Source organism: Stenella coeruleoalba, assembly GCF_951394435.1.
Source record: "Stenella coeruleoalba genome assembly, chromosome: 11".
NCBI classification, from domain to species: Eukaryota; Metazoa; Chordata; class Mammalia; order Artiodactyla; family Delphinidae; genus Stenella; species Stenella coeruleoalba.
Genome location: NC_137157.1, coordinates 95720144 through 95735267, shown reverse-complemented (window position 1 = coordinate 95735267; position 15124 = coordinate 95720144). Strand labels below are relative to the sequence as shown.

Here is a 15124-nt window from a genome sequence, read left to right as displayed (position 1 = left end):
AAATGGATGAGGAGGGATGGAGATAGAAGGACCAGGCAAAGAAAAGTGAGGTGGGATGGGCAAAGAAGAAAGGTCGAAGATGGAAAAGGGGAAAGGAGATTGGAAGGCCTCTGACTCCCCTCAGATCACAAGCGAGAGCCCGGAAGGGAGGAACCCAGCAGGGGTCACAAAAGTCAGCCTAGGGCTGGACGGAGGGTGGGCGGCCCTTTCTGCTCTCTCAACCCCTCCCAAGGCCACCCAGGGAACGTAGATGCCGCAGGAGAGGGGAAATCCAGCGAGATGTGGAAGTAGCTCCCGCCCTCTTCCTCCTCTTTAAGCTTTTGGTTTCTCTAATACCTGCCCGGCCTTTCCATCTGCTTCCCCCCCACCCCACCCCTTGGCAAAAATCTCGAGGCTATTGGTGGGGTGTCTGTAGGATCCAGGCCATCCCTCCAGCCCGCCCCCAAAAGACACACTCCACATTCGCCGGCAGTAGGTCGGGATTCGGAGAGGTACCTCCCCGCAGGAACCCCACCCCTTCCCACCTCCTCGCCCCACTCCTCTCGCCGCGACCGTAGTCTCTCCATTTCCCCCTCCTGGTGTAGTCCTCCCTCCCGCCTCTCGCGCGCTCCCTCCCCTCGCTTTCATCCTCCTATCCCCACCTCTCCAACCTCCGCTTTCATCCTCCTCCCCTCTCTTCTCCTCCCCGCTCCCGCCTGCCCCACCCCTGGGAAGCCCCTCCCGTCGGGCAGCGCCGCTTTATAAGCGGGTTCCCTGGCCGGGGGCGGCAGCGGCTGGTCGGCGGCAGCTCTGCGGGTGCGGGGGCGGCGAGCCGAGGACCGAGCGACCGCGGCCGGAGCGCGCCGGCCACCGCCCGCACCGCCCTTCCGCCCGCCCTCCGGACGGCCGCAGCCCTGCGGGTCTCCGCTCCAGACCCACCCCCGCCCCACCCCGCGCGCCTCTGCCGCCTCTTCCTGAGCCCCAGCTTGCCGAGCGGCCGCCGCTGCCGCTGTCGCCGCCGCCGCCGCCACCGCGCCAGGTTCCGGCCGCGGCCACCCTCCGCCGTCCAGGGCCCTTCCGTCCCGGCCCCGGGACCCCGACTCCCCGCCAGCTCCGGCCCCGGCCCCGGCACCATGTCGGAGAAGAGCGTGGAGGCAGCGGCCGAGTTGAGCGCCAAGGTACGGGCGGGGCCGGCAGCGGCCCGGCCTCCGCACGCCCCCCGGGCTCCGCGCAGTCGTGCGCCCCAGGCCGCCCCCGACGGCCGCAAGCTGCTTGCCCGGGTGCAGGGTCCCGGTGGACCCCGCTCCGCCCTCCCCCCGCGCCCCAGCCTGGCGCTGCCTGCCCCGCTCCGCGCGGCTCGCGCCAGCGCCCTCTAGCTTCCCGAGCGCCGTGCGCCCGGCTCCCGGCCTGGCCGCTCCGGCCCCGCGCCGTCCCCACCCCTCTCCGGCCCCGGCTCGCGCGCCTCCACCCCGGCCGGTGACCGTCGGAGCTCTGCGCGTCTCATCTACCCTGCCCCCTCCCCCGCGCCCCTCTCCGGCGCCCCGTCCCCTGTCCTCCCTTCCAGTCTGACCTCACCTTTCCTCCGCTAAGCGGTTTGAGAGCCTCCGGTGTAAACAGGACTCTCTTGGGAGGCTGTTCCTCTCGGCCCCTCCCCTCGAGGCCCAACCGACTCTTGCTTCTCTCCTCCGACAGTTACTGCCTCTGTCTATTTTCTCCTTCCCTCCTTTCCTTCCATCTGAATCCACTCCTTCGTCCACTGGCCTTCTTCAGCTCTCTTAGTCTGCATAGCCCTCCTCCAGCGTCTCCCCCCACGCTTAAAGAATCTTGAATTCCTAAAAACCAGAAGGGGGTCGGGAACAGCCTTCGAAAAAGCTGGGGCCCAGCATTGCATGGCATTGCATCGCGCTGCCCTTGCTCCCGTCAGCTCCCTCCCTGGCCCCATCCCTTCGGCCTTGCCTCTCTTCCAGCCTTTCTCTAATTTCCCTAGGGAACCTGCGGAGTGTCGCTTGGGGAAATTAATTCGGCCAGGGTTTGGGGGCTGGGAGCCCGACCTTGGGTGGGGGGTGATTGCTGAGGAGGTCACAGAGGTCTCCTGGAGGCCGGTGAAGTGAAAGGGGGAACCAATGGGATTCGAGGCAGTGGGAGAAGGGGCTCCGTGTGAGATCTGACAAGGTGTGCTGAGCGGCCCTCCGGTGGGCTGTGCGGTGGCATGTGACTTCACTGAGTAGGTGTCTTTGTATGTCTGAAATCCAGCGAGCGTGTGGGACTGCCCGTGTCAGTTACATGTGTGCGTGTGGAGACGTAGCTGTTCTGGAACCGTGTGGCTGCTTTGTGAGTGCCGAGTGGCTCGGCACTTGTGCTGTCTCGAGAGTGTGCCAGCGTGCCCAAGCACCGGGCCGTGCGTCTCCGGATCGCGTGGGCGCCCCTCTGTAGCTGTGCGTGTGAATCAGTGTCAGCCTGTGTCAGTGTGTGTGCCCGTGTTGAGTAAATGAGGCCAGAGAGCTGCCTAGCACAAGACCTAGGTCACATACCCTCCTGGAAAAGGGATCATGGAAGGACAGTGACCAGAAGGACAGGACCAGACAGGGGAGGAGAGGGCCCGGCCCCTTGGACTTTGGTCTCTGGTAGACTCCCTCCCTCCCTGGCACTCACTCTCCTTTCCTCCATCAGCCCCGATGAGAAACTCAGGCCAGGGCCGTGCAGACCTGGTGCTGGGGCCCCCAGAGAGAAGCTGACGATCCCCTGGCTCTCCAGGCCCAGGATGTAGGGGAAAGCCCACCAGGTAGTAGAAATGCCACACCGACCATGTGGCAGAGAAATGAGGACAGCGAAGTGGCATGAAGAAACCTAGCTGGAGTGAGAGGGGCAAGCGTTTTGCGCTCCCCATAAAGGGAGAAGGGAATTGAGCGTCCCTCCAGGCCAACCACCCAGCACCAAACCTCTCTCCTGTCCCAACCCTGTTCCAGAAAGGACACACCCTCCCAGGGTGATCTACTCACCCAGAAAACTTCCATCCCCATGGAATCGGATACACAGAGTTGCACACCAACACCAGATCCGATCCGATCACACAGAGACACCACAGTGCCTGCCAAGGGGTGGGGTAGAGAGAGGACTGGAATCTCAATTGGAAGGGCCGGTGTGGTGTCCCGAGAGAGGGGACTCTTGTGAGCACCTCCCTGGGCCACATCACATCAGGACAAGACATCAAAGGTGTGCCTGCTGGGGTCTTGGGAAGGAGAGAGGGGCCGTGTGGAGGGAGGGGACTCTACACAGGGACCTTCCCCTCTACTTTCCCATCCTGCCCACACAGACCTTGTCTGTCTCTTCGTCTACCAGGTCCCAGAGTCTTTCCCTTCCACGTTTCCCTTACCCTACTTCCCCTACATCCCCCCTGGCAACGGTGACTCCTACCCTTCTGCCACACCAGTGCACACACCACACCAGGGCCCACGCCGTGCTGGTGCACGCACCATGGGTGGTCGGGAGGAGGAAGCCACCTGCACTGCCTGGGGGCAGGAGTGGGCAGAAGTGAGAGGGGGCACTGGGAGTCGTGCCAAAGGGGCTCTTCCTATTCCTGTAGCGTTGGGCCAGGTACGAGCCTGAGGATTAGGGGGGCACAAAGGCAGAAACAAAGGCTTTCGCAGCTGAGAGGGAAGCTGGGAGGGATGCCCAGGAGAGAGTACTCAGGAAAAGGCCCCAGAGGTAGACAAAAGGCAGAGCAGGGCCGGCAGAGGGAGGGGGCAGGCGAAGGAGGGACCTCAGAGGGGGTGGGGCATCAGGGCTGCGAGCAGATGGAGGGGATTTGCTTTGCTGAGCTGAACTCTTCAGCCGGTGAGGTTGGGCAGAACTTGGTGGGGGTGATGAGCGCTTACCTTGGCTGCCTCTTCCCGGGCTTCATCACTTTTCTCCTCCCTCGAGTCTTGGGGAAGGTGTCTGGTCTCAGCCCCTCTGTGGCTGTGAGGACCCTGGGACCTCTGTTCAGTCTCTAAGCCGCACCGCCCACTTTCTCCATCTCCCACTCCTCTAAAGTCACTGCAGAGGGAGAACCGGGCCTGGAGGGACTTAAGTAAGGGCTGCAGATCATTTGTGGTGAGAGGAAGGTGACCTGTCTCTCTCTTGCAGGACCTAAAGGAGAAGAAAGAGAAGGTGGAGGAGAAGGCAAGCCGGAAAGAGCGAAAGAAAGAAGTGGTGGAGGTGCGGAAGGGTCACCTGCCCACCGTGCCCCCAGCTCCCTTCCTGGGGGCCTGCCTTTCCCCGACCCCTCCCATCCTCGCCACCCCGCCCTCAGGCCCCTTACCCTTGGCGGGGACGGTGGGTGGAGGCACAGGGCCATCCTGACACCTCCCTCTCCTGTCCGCAGGAGGAGGAGAACGGAGCTGAGGAGGAAGAAGAGACCGCCGAGGACGGCGAGGAGGAGGATGAAGGAGACGAGGAAGGTGGGGAGGGGCAGGGAAGGCTGGGCTCAGAGGAACCGTCAGGGTGGGTTTGAAGACCTGAAGCAGGGCTGAGGGCCGCCACAGGGGGTCTCTGCTGGAGCTTCCAGCCCTTCCCCAATGACCCATTTCTGGCTCCTCAGATGAGGAAGAAGAAGAAGATGAGGACGAAGGGCCCGCGCTGAAGAGAGCTGCCGAAGAGGAGGTTTGGGCTGGGTTGTGGGCTGAGGGGCTGTCAGGGATGCAGCAGGGCCGGGAGCCCTTTGGATTTGGACCTAGATCCCGGTGGTGCAGGGCGGGGGCTGGAGCTGGAGCAGCACAGAGGGCGGTCCCTCTCCCAGGTGACGGCTACCGCAGCTCTTTCCCTCTCCACAGGATGAAGCGGATCCCAAGCGGCAGAAGACAGAAAATGGGGCGTCGGCATGAGCCCCCCGCCAGTGGGCTGGGGGTGGGAGGCCCCTCGGGGGCCTGGAGGTGAGGGTAGGGACAGCCGAGCACAGCCGCTCTTCACCTGGCTCCCTGCTCTGGGCCCCGCGCCAGAGCTGCCGCCCTCTCTCTCCCCAGCCTTCTCGTGCCGCCCCTCCACACACTGCCCCCTCCATCCTCACTGCCATCTTCCACCTCCTGACCTGCTCCATCTGAGCTCCCCAGCTGGTCCCCAGTGGCCCCCTCCCTCTCCCTCCTCTCTTCCTCCATCCCCGCAGCCAGCCCCACCCTCCTCTGGGAGCCTCTCCTTCCTAACCTCTGCATCCCAGCCTCACATCCTGCCCATCCCTACCCTGCCTGATCCCTGGGTCTCCCTCAGATCCCCTTCTCTCAGACAGCGCCAGGCCGGGGTGGGAACAGGGTTGGGGCCGAGCCCCACAGCTGCCCCCCTCCCCTCCCCTTTTTGTATAATTTAATAAAGAAACGGTCGCGCTTCTGTTTTTAACCTGCCTCCTGCTTACCCGGGCAGAGCGAGGAGGGTGGCCAATGGTACATTCTATCAGGACCCCTCCCCTCTATAAAAAATCAGCCAGCGGCACCCTCCTACCACCCACCCCGGGAGAAGACGAGAGCAGCGCTCCGGGTGGACAGGGTGGGGGTGGGGCGGTGTCTTTGAGAGCTGACTCGCGTCTCGGTTTTGGATTCTTGGGGATGTTCCTCCCAGTCATACACACACCCTTCCCTGCTAACCCGCACCGGGCTAGACACTGCTGAGCCCAGTGGAAAGCTACCAGCCCTATTGTGCTGAACCAGGCAAAGAAACAGCCTCAGAAACAGGAAGTCCCGCCCCTGAAGTGGGAGAGGGCAGGAGACCTGGGTCTCAGCCTCTTTGGATGGAGTGAGAGTTGCCTGGCACTGAGCAGTGAGCTCCTTCCTGGTCAAGCAGGGAGAACTCCAGGACCTCTTGCGGCTCCAGGCCTAATGCAAGTTCTGGCTCCGCAGGCTGGGTGGGTGGCGTGGGGAGGAGTTCCCCTCTGGCCTCAGCCTTCCTTCCCTAGTTCTGCCTCAGGTTTTCCCGAGGCAGGATCCCTGCTGCAAGATGTCTGCATTTTTCCGTATCACCCTTGCCCTCTCCTAGTTCAGAGCCTCTGGATTGGGAGAGCCTGCTGATCACAGAGGTCTGAGCTGTAGAGGGGTGTGTGTGATTCACTGATACCATTCATCCCCAAAGATGAGAAGACACCTGTAACTCACCCGGGGTCAGGGTCACACACACACACACACACACACACACACAGCTTTTGTCTTCACACTCCCTACCTGACCTTTAATCTCTGAGCCTGCCTCAGTTTCCTCATGTGTACAATGGGGGATAATATTAGATTTCATGAGTTACTGCACACAAAGTGCCCACTACAATGCCCAGCACATAATGAAGGCACAAGACAGTGTAGCTATTCTTTTCCCTGTGTGTGGGGTGCCCCTCTTCAGACCTACCATCTCTTAGGGTACAGCAGAGCTTCTAGGAGTCATTGGATGGGTGGGGAGACAGGTAGACGAGGGTAATGAAGTTCTGGGAAGGTAAGGGAATAAGGGAGGGGATGAGTACCAAGGAAAGAACTTGCCAAGAACGTATGACTGGGGCCTGGGGAGGCAGCTCAGAGATGGGCAAGTGGGTAGTTCAAGGCAGAAGAGAAGGGCAGAAGTTCCTCAGGAAAGAGAACAGTCAGGAGGGTGGGGGAGGAGTGGAGAGGGCGGTGGGGACACCCAGGACTGAGGAAATAAACAAGGGGAGCGCCATCACAGGGGTGGAAGTAATGCTGCTGGGAATCAGCCCCCTCAGACTTTCCACTGCGAAGCGAAACCGTGAGCCCTGGGGTGCTGGGGGGGGCGACGGGGAGGGGAAGTGCGAAAGGTGGAGGGAAGACAGAAGGACAGGGGCCAGGGCTCTGGGAGCAGCAGAAGGGCCTCTAGCTCAAGACAGCCACCTTACCTCCACTCTGCTCTCTGCCAGCACCCTGCCCTATCCCCCGGGACCCCCACCCCATCCCTGACCGCACCCTCCGGCTGCCCGATCTGCTGGGCTTTCCTCTAGATTCCAGCCCCTGGTCGTTGGTTCCTCCCTCTCTCTCCAGGCCTCCATTCCTCTTTTTCTAGATTCTCTTTCTCCAACACCCTCTTTGCAGAACCCCTCTTGAACATCAGTCCTTCCCCACTTTCTGACCTCTTCCCTTTGGAGGGCTGTGTGGCCCAGGGCTCAGAGGAGATGTGGGAGGCTCGGTTCCCGGTCTGGCTGCTTCTGCAACTGCTGTGGGCAGCTGCAGGTAAGGTGGGGACCACCCTCTGGGAGGGTTGACCTCCAGACCCACAGCAGGGGGTGAGGAGGGATTTCTCGATGACCACACAGAGATGCCAAGGCCCTTAGATTGGGTGGATTCTTCTAATGCCTTTCTTGGGGCAGTCCTTCAGCCCCCAAAGCCTCTCTTAGGTCTCCCCCTTGGCAGGGAAGGGGCAGAAACCCAAGGTCTCCCTCAGCCCTGTTTCTCCCTCAGAAAACACTGAGGCTCCTTCTCTGCGTTGAAGTCTTTTGGCTCACGGCCCCTCCCCTTGGCCTCTCTTTTCCTCCCCAGTGGAGGCTCCAGACCCTGGGGCAGAGGTCCCGGTGGTGTGGGCCCAGGAGGGGGCTCCTGCCCAGCTCCCCTGCAGCCCCACAATCCCCCTCCAGGACCTCAGCCTTCTGCGAACAAGACAAGTCACTTGGCAGCATCTACCAGACAGGTAGGCACCCCAGACTGCAGCAGCAAGACCCCCAGCTCCAGCCGTAAAGGCGTGCAGACTTCCAGTCCCGGGCCCAAGCCAGCCCTCTGTGTTCTCCCCCCGAGCTGTCAGTCCCTCTGAAGCCAGTGGCTCAGCCTCCCCTGCCGCCCCCCGCCCCCCTCCCCGCCCTTCCTCCGCAGCCTGCCTCCCTCACACCTGCGTCCCCCAGCACGCCTGCCTGTCTCCGGTAGTGGATGGTGCTGGCCAACCGGAGCGGGGGACGGGACGGTTAGCAGTCCAGAGATCTTCCTTTGGGTGGGCTTCCTCATCCTCAAAGTGTGGTTGGACGGCCTCTTCCCCGGGGTTTCTTCCCCTCGCATTTCTCAGTCCCATCTCTCTCCCGCCCAGTGAGCCCGCGGCGCTCTCCCCGCGGGGCCCGGGGCCCCGCCGCTACACGGTGCTTAGGCTGGCTCCCGGAGGCCTGCGCGTCGGGAGGCCGCCCCTGCAGCCCCGCGTGCAGCTGGATGAGCGCGGCCTCCAGCGCGGGGACTTCTCGCTGTGGCTGCGCCCGGCCCGACGCGCCGACGCCGGCGAGTACCACGCCGCTGTGCGCCTCGGGGACCGCGCTCTCGCCTGCCGCCTCCGTCTGCGCGTGGGCCAGGCGGCGGGTAGGTGTGGCGGGGGGTGGGCACGGAGGGGGGAACGGGGCTAGGAGGAGGGCGCCCCATATCCCGCCGCCCCGGAGGCAGGAAGGGCTGCGCAGAGGCTGGCTGTGCTTCTAAGGATGCGTCCCAGGCCCTGCCGGAGAGCCCCGAGCAGAGGGGCGGAAGGGGCCGGCGAGCCTGCCTGCGGGGTGGAAGGTGCCCCCGGAGAAGCACGTGTGTGTAGGGAGGGCCGGGTGGAGAGATCGTATCACCCCTCGAGCTCCCCTCCCCGACCCACAGCGGGAGTGCCAGGGTGGAGGAGGGGATGCACCCCTTCGAGGGGGGAGCGCGGGGCTGGAGTGACTCCGTTGAGACATCTGTAGTCTGTAGCTCCGGGTGGCCTCAGTGGGGATCCTCAAGCAAGGCCTGGAGAAGGGGAAGCGTAGACCAAGCCCAGTGAACTGGAGGCAGGGGGCAGGGGAAGTAGGCAGGGGACTCCTGGGTATGCATTTTAAGCACCTCCGGGGCCAGGCCCTGGGCTGGGTGGGTGGGAGGACGGTTGGGAGAGAGAAGACAATGAGATCTGCAGCCAGGTGCCTGTTTCCAGGAGCTTCCAGCTTAGCTGGCCTGATGTGTTGGGAAAGTGGGCCTGATCAACCTTCTCTGTCCTTGCGCAGTGACTGCCAGCCCCCTCGGGTCTCTGTGGACCTCCAGTTCCGTCATTTTGAACTGTTCCTTCAGCCGCCCTGATCTCCCGGCCTCTGTGCACTGGTTCCGGGACCCAGGCAGAGTCCCCGTTCAGGAGTCCCCCCATCACCTCTTAGCCGGAAACTTCCTCTTCCTGCCCCATGTCAGCCCCTTGGACTCCGGGACCTGGGGCTGCATCCTCACCTACAGAGATGGCTTCAATGTCTCCACCACGTACAGCCTCACTGTTCTGGGTAACTCCTCCAGTCTGCGTTCACACTTGACCACAATCCCTTCCTGCCCCCCCTTCCCCCCGTCACCTCCCCCGGGCTTATGAGCCCCCAAACCAAGCTGATGGCACCTGTGATTGCTCTGGGCCTCACTGTCCCAGTCCTTTCTCTTTCTCTTTGCAGCCTTTCAGCGGCTTTTCCCTTCTAGCTTTTCCCTTGGTCATCCAGCCTCACTTGCCGCCCTTTGGTCTCCTATTGGCCCACGCACATTCGGGGGTTCTGAGCACCCGCAGTTCATCCACCTTATTCTGCTCCTTAGCACTCTTCAGAGCTGGACCACCTCCTTCACCCTTCCTCCTCCCTTCCCTGCAGACCTAGCGCTCCAGCCCCTTTGTAACTTGGGGCTCCCTTTTCTTTGCAGGCCTGGAGCCCCCAGTCCCTCTGACAGTATACGCTGGAGCTGGTTCCAGGGTGGAGCTGCCCTGCCACCTGCCTCTGGGTGTGGAGACCCAGTCTTCCCTCACTGCCACATGGACCCCTCCTGGGGGAGGCCCTGACCTCCTGGTGGCTGGAGACCATGGCAACTTTACCCTTCTACTAGAGGCTGTGGGCCAGGCCCAGGCTGGGACCTACACCTGCGGCGTCCACCTGCAGGGGCAGCAGCTCACTGCCACTGTCACTTTGGCAGTCATCACAGGTCAGCCCCATGTGGGAAAGGACAGGAAGGGAAGGCTAGCTGGGCAAAGACTGGGCAAGTCCGCCTCATGATGCCAGGCCACTGGGCACAAGTTGCAGGGGGATGCCCCTTGTGGCCTCCTGTTTTTTCGCCCCCGTATAACGAACAGAAACTGAAAACCTCCCCTGAGTCACTGGATGAATGTTCCACTCTTCCGTAAGGGACTCCCCTGCTCTGAATTGGGGGGAGGGTCAGAGAAGTTAGAAGGAGAGGTGGCAGAAGTTTGAATGGTTCAAGAGAAGTGGAATATAGTTCAAGAACCCGTGTCCACTTTGGAGCCAGGGCCTGGGTTAAAGTCGCAGGAAGTGGCCTGGATTGGGGAGGAATGAATAAATCCGTCCCTTAGTCAGCAAATATTTACTGAGCGAGGGCTTTTCAAGACAGTATAAAACAAACATAGAAGAAAAAACTAAACAAACTCGGAAGGTATGTGTTGATTGATCGGTAACTATCACCGCTTGGTTGTGTCTGCCGTACTCACCTACGCCACTAAATAGCTCCACAAAGTAGGCACTTCATAATGGACGTTGGTTGAATGAATAAATGAATCTGCCAACGACACACCTCCTGAAGCCCAGTGCTGGATTTCCACCTGCTTCCCAGGTATCTCTACGTAGACATGGTACCCACACCTCAGCCTCACTCTGAGCCCCATCTTTTCCTCGCACCCAATCCTCTTGCTAAGTCACCTTCCCGTCAGCCACTCGTGTCCTACTCATCCTCAACTTCCTCCTTCCCAGTCAGTTACCACAGCCTACCAGTTCTTTCTGTCCAAGGTCTTCCTGAGGGTCCACTGTCGAGTCAGTTTTCCAAGCTATCTGCATGACACCTCAATGGGAGAGAGATTGTTGTCCCTGTTTTACAGAGAAGGAACTTTCCCAAAGTCACAGAGCTGGGAAGTGCCAGACTTGGGGCTGAACTCAGGTGTCTGTGCCAGCAAACCTTCAGGGGCCTGTACGCCATGCTCAGCTCCAGGCCATTCATCGATTTTCTCCTCCTGCCCATCCCCGCCGCACAGCTTCGAGATGCTCTGTCCCTAGATCGGTTGATCTGTTCTCTAGACATTCAGAAATGGGGCTAGAATGCATTTGGGGGACACAGATGTGAGCCACAGCATGGAAGCAGGAAAAGTGCAAGGTCTCCGGGAGGCCAGCTCACCTGAACGATGGGGGAGGGGTTCTGAGCGTTTGAGTAGAAAGTCATGGAAAGGAATCTGGAATCTTTGTCACGTGATCCTTCGGGCCGTCCCCCGAAGGCAGTAGGGAGCCTGGAAAGTTTGGGGGCAGCAGAGTGATCTGACCAGAGCTTTGTCTTGATAAGATTAATGTGGCCATGACCCTGATCTCCTCCCCTCCACCTCACCCAATCAGAGCCCAGGTGAGTCAAGGCAAGTGAGACTTGGGGGTCGGGCCTAGGCTTTCATGTAAGGGGGTCGGGGCCCCCAAAGATCTCTTCCCTTTAATTTTTTCAGTGACTCCCAAATCCCACGGATCACCTGGCAACCTGAGAAAACTGCTTTGTGAGGTGACTCCGGCATCTGGACGAGAACACTTTGTGTGGAGCCCCCTGGACGAGCGGTCTCGCAGGACCTCCGCAGGCCCCTGGCTGCTGATGCCGGAGGCCAGGCTCCTTTCTCAGCCCTGGCAGTGCCGTCTGTACCAGGGGCAGAGGCTTCTCGGGACCGCCGTATATCTCGCTGAGCTGTCCCGCCCAGGTCCGAGACCCCGCAGCGCCATAGCCCCAACTCCAGACCAGTCACCTCCATCCCACTTCCAGACCTCCTCCCCACACCACACTCGCTCTTTCTCTCCAGTCAGGGAGCTGACCTCCAGCTCCTGTCTAGGCCTGACCCACTTCTGCCAATAATTAGCTGAGTGACCCTGGACGAGCGCCTTAAACTCTCCGGGTCTCATTGCCGGTAACATGTGGGGGTGTGGCAGGGTGTCCTTCCGGCCATGACCCTATGGCTCTTGCAATCCTGACCTCTCTCCGTAGGCGCCCAACGTTCCGGGGGAGCCCCGGGGGCCTGGGAAACAGGCCACCTTCCTCTCCTCATCCTTGGGATCCTCTTCCTCCTCGTGTTGGTGACTGGAGCCTTTAGCTTTCACCTTCGGAGAAGACAGGTGAGCCGGGAGCCCCCCTCCCCAGTCCTCGGTGTGCTGTCTGGCACCCCTTCCTCACGTAGATGAGCAAGGTTGACCCCTGAACTTGCCCTCAGAGCCCCCTCTCCATGAGCCTCTGCACTCCAGGGACCCCTTGTGCCTGAAGGAACCAAAGGAGGGGCTGAGGGAAGGCCTGGGACCATATGGGCAGGGAGGGGCCTGGGAAGGAATAGCTTATTCCCTTTCCCTTCCCCCTCCTCTTCCTCCTACCCTCTGTGTCTGTCTTCCCACAGTGGCGACCAAGCAGATTCTCTGCCTTAGAGCATGGGACTCACCCACCTCAGCCTCAGGGCAAGACAGAGGATCCGGAGCCGCAGCCGCAGCTGAAGCAGCCCTGAGCTGGAGCCGGGCAGCCCCTGCATCTCCGCACTTCAGTGCAAATAAACTCCCCGTCAGCAGCAAGCCTGAGTCCGGCCCCTTCTTGCCCAGGGAAGGTTCTGCCTCTCCCCAGCCTCTGGGCTCCCTTCTCACACCCTGGCCTTCTGACCTACTTTCCCCAGGCAGTCGTGCATCTTCCCCTTTTCCGTTCCTGGTTTCTTCGTGATTCTTTCTTCCTGGTGTCTGTCTTGCTCTTTCTTTCTCCTGGGGAGTCGTTTCCCTGAAGGTCCGGGCAGCCCTCACCCCTCACCCCTCCAGCCGTCTCCTCCGTCCTTCTGCTCACGCTGCTCCGGCTGCCCGGTTTCCTTTATATTTTGCCCTCAGGCCCACCCCACGCACGCCATACCTCAGCACTGTCCTTGGCCCTCTGGCGGCAGCGCACGCACGCGCGCACACACGCACACACGCACACACACACACACACACACACACACTCAGCCCTGCCGGGTCGAGTCCTCCCGAGATGGGGTCTCGCAACCTTTCTGGGTGGCAGCCTCCGCCTCACCCCTATATTCCGCAGCCCTGGGCGACCTGTCTGGTCGCAGGCACGAGCGCACACTGCCACCCAGTGGTCTCTGTTTGTCACACACCACAGGGTCACAGGGCAGGCTGAGGCGGATTAGCAGTGTGGGGACCGGGGACCAGGCAGCCCCGATGCCCCGTGGGCTGGCTCTACCTTTGTGACTGCACTCTCCGTGGTCCGCGCATGAGAGCACACCCAGCAACTGTCTCCCGCCCTGTACACCCTCAGGACAGATCACCCTGGCCCTGGCAAAGTTATGATCCAAGTCTGACACAGGGGAGTCCTGGGGACAAAGTGCCCCACGTGGGGAAGAGAACAGACACCCAGACCCTGGCTGCTGCTAACGCCTCAGGAGTCCGGACCCCTGGCTTCTGGTCCCGGCTGTGCTGATGTGACCAGAGCTCGTCTCCTTGAGCCTCAGTTGCCTCATCTACGAAATGGGACCAGGAGGATAATGCACCCAAAGGGGTTGTGCAGATATGGGATAATACGAGGGCTTCGAAATCTGTGGGTGTGCTGAGCATCCATTCGTGAAGGAGGAGGAGACCCACGAGCCTGATCGCCTCCTTGCTCTGTCTGTCTGTCTCTCTAGGAGGGAACATTTCTCTGGGTGGGGCAGACGGTGCTTTAGCAGAGCACACACACACACACACACACTCACACACACACACACACACACACACACACTCACACACACACACACACACACACACAGGGACCCAGCCCTCCGCCTGCAGTGTTTGCAGGGCTCTGGACTTGGGCTGAGGGAGCTGTCACCCTGGACTGGAGGGAGAACACACTGCAAGTGGGTGGGAGCTGGTCTACAGGCGCCAATGGGGGGGTGCACAGACACAGGATGTGGCAAAGGCCCTGCCACTGTCCCCCGAGCCTGTGTGCTGTGTGCAGTGACACAGACACGAACCATGAAGCTGAAGACCTGCCCCGTGGAGACACAATGGCCAGAGACTTGGGGACAGAATGGGGAGAGGAGCACCTCCGTTCCGTGCAGAGCCCTGGCGGGGAGGGGCCGGAATAATGACCCATTTGAGGCCATCTGAGGTTCCCAGCCTTAGGATGGTGGTGACCCTTGTCTCGTCATAGGCAGGGACACAGGGGCACAGAAAGGAGGCTCTGGGGCTCGCCAGGGACGGTCGCACTGTAAGGGAAGGCCTGAAGCCCCTCTGAGCGGCCTTCAAAGCACCATCTACCCCCTTTGCTGTGGGCTAGGGGCGCTGCCAAGGAGACTCCTTAGCTCTGCCCACAGCCTGCTCTCCACGGCCGTGGTGAAAGCCACCAGGCTTTAATGGAGCAGGGGTTTCCTGGAAAGTTCTGTGGGTGACATTCTTCCTCTCTACGAGGTGACACCCTCTGCCCTTTGGGCTTCTGAGAGGAGTCACTGAGGATGCACAGGCTCTGTGCAGGGACATCCCCGCGCTCATGCACAAAGAGGACAGGGAGGGGACAGAGGCCACCTGTTCCTCCACCCACTGAGGAAGAGAAGAGCAGAGAGCGGAAGGAAATGGGGGTAGGGGGCTTGTGTATACGGTGCTCCTTTGATTAATTCTCGGCCTGTCTCTGTGGGATCTCTCCTGGGGGCAGGGTCACTTTCCTGCTCCTGCCTCTCTGGCCCTGAACCCCACTCCCCATCCAGCAAGAGAACCTCCAGCCCTTTCCGTGTCCTCTTAGGGTCCAGGGAGTGAGATCAATCCATCCTGTTTCACCAAGTTTATCTGCAAACTGACATTCCAGGTTGGGGTCCTGGAGGGGAAAGGGTGGCAAGGAGGCAGGGAGCTCATGGGGGTTGTGGGGAGGGGGAATCGTCTTAGGTCCTCGTTAAAAAGGAAGGGAGGGGAGCACCCTGGTGGCCTAGTGGTTAGGATTCCGGGTTTTCCCCCCTGTGGCCTGGGTTCAAGTCCTGGTAGGGAACTGAGATCCCACAAGCCGCGCGGCACAGCCAAAAAAAAGGGAAGGGGGTGTATTAGTTATTTACTGCTACGTAACAAACCACCCCCAAACGCAGTAATGTAAGAGAGTAAAGATATTATCTCACAAGTTCAGGAATCTGGAAGCAGCCTGGCTGAGTAGTTCTGGTGCGGGTCTCTTACGGGGGTTTCTGCCACGATTTGGGCCAGGGCTGTAGGCATCTGAAGGCTGGGCTGGGCTGGA

General features: G+C 60.9%; 2 protein-coding genes across 2 annotated transcripts; both read left to right on the top strand.

Moving 5' to 3' along the window:
- The first annotated feature begins 584 nt into the window (after nucleotides 1–584).
- Nucleotides 585–5337, top strand: PTMS (parathymosin). Its single transcript, XM_079936509.1, has 5 exons — nucleotides 585–1157; nucleotides 4105–4176; nucleotides 4343–4418; nucleotides 4559–4620; nucleotides 4791–5337. Exons 1-5 carry the CDS (start codon nucleotides 1113–1115, stop codon nucleotides 4839–4841), a joined length of 306 nt encoding a protein of 101 aa, XP_079792635.1. The 5' UTR covers nucleotides 585–1112; the 3' UTR covers nucleotides 4842–5337.
- Nucleotides 5338–7035: 1698 nt separating this feature from the next.
- LAG3 (lymphocyte activating 3) lies at nucleotides 7036–12395 on the top strand (the record flags this gene model as incomplete). The annotated part of the gene is made up of 8 exons (XM_079936484.1): nucleotides 7036–7165; nucleotides 7472–7619; nucleotides 8007–8266; nucleotides 8920–9183; nucleotides 9581–9856; nucleotides 11367–11609; nucleotides 11891–12018; nucleotides 12291–12395. The coding sequence occupies exons 1-8, from the start codon at nucleotides 7108–7110 to the stop codon at nucleotides 12393–12395; spliced, it is 1482 nt and encodes a 493-aa protein (XP_079792610.1). The 5' UTR covers nucleotides 7036–7107.
- Between the last annotated feature and the right edge of the window lie 2729 nt (nucleotides 12396–15124).

Excerpts from the sequence above, each read along its gene's own strand:
- PTMS (XM_079936509.1), top strand. The coding sequence starts at position 1,113 with ATGTCGGAGAAGAGCGTGGAGGCAGCGGCCGAGTTGAGCGCCAAG. Across the intron at positions 1,158-4,104 it reads CGGCCGAGTTGAGCGCCAAG|GACCTAAAGGAGAAGAAAGA; the intron begins GTACGGGCGGGG and ends TCTCTCTTGCAG. Across the intron at positions 4,621-4,790 it reads AGAGAGCTGCCGAAGAGGAG|GATGAAGCGGATCCCAAGCG; the intron begins GTTTGGGCTGGG and ends CCCTCTCCACAG.